General features: G+C 50.2%; 1 protein-coding gene across 4 annotated transcripts in view; it reads right to left on the reverse strand.

Annotated features, from left to right (window-relative positions):
- The window catches only part of AMPD3 (adenosine monophosphate deaminase 3), an 83591-nt gene that overhangs the window by 1031 nt on the left and 77700 nt on the right, over positions 1-4860 (reverse strand). For all 4 annotated transcript variants that reach the window (XM_006763472.2, XM_015563717.1, XM_006763473.2 and 1 more), the window contains exons 12-14: positions 3733-3853; positions 2398-2571; positions 752-862 (exon numbers count right to left, since the gene is read on the reverse strand). In XM_006763472.2, coding sequence (XP_006763535.1) covers positions 752-862; positions 2398-2571; positions 3733-3853 — 406 coding nt within the window. The remainder of the gene's footprint in view (positions 1-751; positions 863-2397; positions 2572-3732; positions 3854-4860) is intronic.

Below are 4860 nucleotides of genomic sequence, written 5' to 3' on the forward strand. Positions count from 1 at the left end.
AGGTAAAGTCTTAAGGAGTCCCTCCTCAGAGCTGGCAAAGGCAGACAGTCGGGAGTTTGGGGAGAGCCAGTCCAGGGAACCGAGTGCACACACTGAACCTGCAGCCTCTAACTCCTCTGCATCCGCATCAAAAGAGCAACACCGATGCAGCCCTGTTCCTGTACCAGCGACATCACCCAGAGGAGGTACCCGGGACCTGCGCCACCAGAGCAATGATTCTCAACCCTGCACGTCAGAATCACCCAGGAGGCTGTAAGAAGCTACTGATGTCCAGGTCCCATCCCTAGAGTTTCTTATTCAACCTAGGTACTGTTTCCCTAGTCAAAAAATACTGAGGGCCTAGTGTGTGCCAGGGGCTATTCTAGGCCGAGGGATATAATGCTGAACAAAACAGCCTTTGCCCTAATGGAACGTACATTCCAGAGGGAAAGACATAAAAACACGTAGCTACATATTACAACATCAGTAATAATATTATGAAGCAAAGAGTAAATGGACAGAGAAAGGTAAATGTGTCTATTGCAGAATGGGTGGTCAGGGAAGGCCTCTGAGGAGGTAACATTTGAGTAGAGGTCTGGAAAAGGTGACAGAGCAACCAGGAAAATTCGAAAGTCTCCTCCCTGGGGTTCTCCCCTAGAGACCCTGCCTGTCCCCTTCATCACTGATGCCAGAGCCTAGAAAGTACCGGGTCAACAGGCATTCACTGTGCCCGTGCTGAAAGGCCAGGAGGGACAGCGCCGCCACACCGTACCTGATGTGAGAGGCCGCTCTGCAGCACGCTGTTCCTGGCGATCTCACACAGGTCACACGTGCTCAGCTTCCACACTTGGGCAGCAATTGCATATTCTTCCATAAGTGCTTCCTAGATTCCCCCAAAAGTGAATGTATTAGATGGCAGAATATCCATTTCAATGCTGCACAGATTTCCAAAGCTACAAACATCAGACGTTGCAGATTTAATTTTTCTTTCATGACTGGCACCTGGATAATCAAACGATGTCCTCCCCCTAAGATTTTGTGTGAAATCTTAGGTTACCAAGGAGAGATAGATGAAAGAACACCTACATAGGTGTTGTTAACAGCACATGTCTGAAGCCCTGTGCTGGTCATGGGGACACCAGCCTGCTCTCCTGGGACAGTCTCCCGGGTCAGGCACACCTTTAGTACCTGCTCATGGTTTGTTATTTATTTAACAGACCATTTCCTTAAGATTGTCCAAAAGTCAAAGTTAATCTGGGTACACTACTAAGAGCAGAGATGAAACCTTAAATAAGGAGAAATGATCAGTATCAGCGGTGAGACAGTGTAATCCCCAAAGGATTTGGGTTTGGGCTGTGCTATCACTTTATCTTCTGGGATGCGAAATGTCTGACTAACCCAAGCCCTTCCATTACCCCACTGCCTCTGGATCTCACAGCAGCGGTTCTTAAGATGTGGTCCCCGGATCCCTGGGGGTCCCCAAGGCCGTTTAAAAGGTCCTCCCTTTTCCAAAGATATCTAGTTGGAAAGGGGAAGGTTTTCTTCCTATACTTTGGTAGAAACAATTTAGCACAACAGATTGCAGATATGAGAATCCAGCTGTCTTCTATTAAACCGGACATTAAAAGAGATTTGCAAAAATGTAAAACAAGGCCATTCTCAGTATTTTTTTATTTTAGGAAATATGGTTATTTTTCATAAAAATAGCTATTCATGTTAACCTTTAATAGGTTTATCACTAGATATAACTCATGCTCTCTGAGGGCCTCAGTTCTTGAGAGTATAAAGGGGTCTTAGACCAAAGCTTGGAGAGCCTGTCCTAGAAGACTCTGGGACTTCTGTTTTCACTAATCGGTGGCTGTCTTATCAATACCATCAAAATGTGTTTGGCTCACTAATGGCTGGTCCCCATGCATGACATTGCCTTTCCCTTCCTCTTCCCTTTCCCCACAGTCCAAAGTGTAATAATAATAACATTATTAGAAAATGGTAGCCAACATTTTGAATATAAGCTATGTGCAGATGCTCTGTTAGGCTCTTCACCATCTTAATGAAGCCTCCTCACACGCCAGCTGAAAGGTAGATGTGAGACAGTTTTCCCCCTATTTTACACATGAAGAAGAATAAGATACAGAAACATTAAGAAACTGTGCCAGCGTCACGGAGCTACTAAATCAAAGAAAGGGAAAATAGGGAAAGGCAAGGAAATGAAATTGTACCTTCAAGATTTCAAAGCCCCCAAAAGAGGGCTCCTGGAAGAACACTTCCTTCCCTCACCAGGAGCTGACCTGCTGTCTTCACGGGGCCACTGCCCTCACCCTGACAGCAGAACTGAGCCGTGCACTGCAGTGAGAGGCCAGGCCAGGACGGGTGCCTGCTGGGAGGATCTGCAGTCCTCACCTCCCTTAAAGTCCTCACCTTTGTGTAGTGGAACTGCATGGGGTCATCGGTGGAGAGGGAAACATGCAGTCCCTTGTGCAGGAACTCCCTCAGAGGGTTTTTGGAGTATTCAAGGAACAGACTGTTGTTGCTAAGAGGAGACATGGCAATGGGGATCTGAGCCAGGTAGTAGAGATACTGCAACACCGGACTCTGCAAGAGAACCACCAAATTCAGGTGATGGGCCAGAGAGGGGAGGGTGGGGAGGGTTGGGGTGGGCAGGGAGGGAGGGAGCGGAGAAGCATCATCAGTGGAAGCCAGGGGTCTGAGCAGTGTCTGTGCAAGGCCCCAGGCAAGCCCCAGTTCCCCAAAGCCAGGACATCCCATCCTCCTCCTTTTCCCCCGACCTCAACATTCACCTCATTCCTACATCACATGCCCCTCTCTCCCTGGGTCTGCCCTCCTGCCACTGTTGGAACTGCTCCCTCTTGCCCCCAAAGTGGAGGCATAGCTCAGGGCAGCTGCATGCCCCAGATGACCCCAACCTGCATACTCAGCTGCCCTCCCCAGGCGCTGACCTCAGTGGTCAGTCTGGAAGATGCCCCACTTGGTGGTTTTGTTGCTTTGACTGCAAACATTCAGGTTGAGGCTATAAACACTCCAGCAGATGGGAAGGGGCAGACCTAACTGGGCTAGAGAGGTTCCTTTGGTACAGTACCCACCCCACACAGAAATGTGACAGGTGGTTAGCCCTCCCAGGACCGCAGCAGGGGAGCAGTTTGAGCAAACATCGTCCCTGTGGAAGCCATCCAAGCAATGGCGCAGACCACATGCACAGAGTTCATGGGAGCATTGTTTACACCAGCAAAAAGCTGGTTCTCTGCCCAGCAACTAGAGATGGTTGAATCAAAGATGGACCATCCAAATGGCAGGCCGTCCTTCCAACAGCCTTTAGAACGAGGAGTATACATACGTTGCAGCACAGAAAAATGCTTGTTAAATAAAGTTAAGGGACAAGGAAGGAACAAAAACCTCTGTTTATTATTATAATAAGCATTTAGAAATATGCTCTGGAAGAAAAAAAGATGGAATAGGAACAACTAAAAAGCTATAAATGGCTGTTTCTATTAAAGCAATAGCAATATGGGTGGGGTTTTTCTTCCCATTTCTCCATTTGTTGGAAATCCATATTGTGTTATACTTATAATTTCACTTTCATAATTAAATATTCGACGAAAATGACTACAGACAGCCCTGCCCAGGAAAAGGCCCAGAGACTCCCAGGGGCAAACGAGCCCAGAGATCCCACTCCTCCCCAGGGGAGCCCAGGGCAGGGCTGGCGCTGAAGGCGGATGTCTGTGAATGGCTGGTTACCTTCTTGAGGAGCAGCCCGTGGGAAATGTTGTCGGCAGTCAGGAAAGCAGACACCAGGTGGGTGATGGACCCAGCCTCGCCGCAGTGAGGCCGGAACAGGAACGTGCTCAGACCTCGCTCCCTGCAGAACATGTGAGGCAGGCTCTTGGTCAGCAAGGACCCCTGGTCCACACTGTGCAGGACCCCACAGGCTGGGCCTGCACCCCTAGCTCAGGGCCCCTCCAGGGGACACAGTAACCCACCTGACGCAGGACACCCTGGAAACTGCCCCTCCGAAAATGCAGAGGCCAGGCCCATTGCCTCAGAGCCAAGGGGCACTATCCCTGGGGCACAGAGGGAGCCCAGTGGTAGGAGGAGACTGCCCTGTCCTCCATCCACTCCTCCCCTCCCCTCTTCACCAGGCCTGCAGCCCAGATTCCTAGACCTTCGGAGCAGGAAAAGCCATGAGAAATCATTGAGTCCAACTTCTCTGTTACACAAATGGACAAACCCAGAGAACCCAGTGGAGTGAAACATTAGAAGCCACTGAGCAGGTCAGTGGTAGAGCTAGAACTAGAGCCCCATGTCCAAAAGCTCAGCCCAGACTGCCCCCACCCAACACCAGGCCATGTTCTTTCCATCAGAGTCTCATTCAAAACCTCCACCCCCACAAACTAGTGAGGCCCCATGCCCAGCAGGGGCGGGACGGGTGCTAGACTTGCAGAGAGGGGCACGGACGGCTCAGTGTCCTGTGCGCTGGGCACCTGACTCCTGCCATGTGTGCCTCATCTGCGTGTGTGCCCTGGTGGGAGCCTGGCCTGGAAGACCATTGGGTACAGGCTCCATGAGGGCATGGGCTTAGTCTGCTTTGTTCCCTATAATGTGTCCAGTGCCTAGGACAGCGCCTTTCATGTAGCAGGTGCAATAATTTGTTGCATGAATGATTGCACGTGTGAACACTTGCATGCGTGTTGGACGTCCTATGCTTGTATCATATCAGGTACAGGCAGGTACACATGTAGGTGTTAGTGTGTGTGTGTGTGTGCATGCATACATGTGTGTGCAGGCTTGGAGTCTGGCCTCATGGTATGTATGATGGATTGTGCCTGTTGTAGTGGGCGTGGCTGCCTTGGTCCCTGGCCCTGTGTG

Source organism: Myotis davidii, unplaced genomic scaffold (assembly GCF_000327345.1).
Source record: "Myotis davidii unplaced genomic scaffold, ASM32734v1 scaffold118, whole genome shotgun sequence".
In the NCBI taxonomy this organism is placed as follows: domain Eukaryota; kingdom Metazoa; phylum Chordata; class Mammalia; order Chiroptera; family Vespertilionidae; genus Myotis; species Myotis davidii.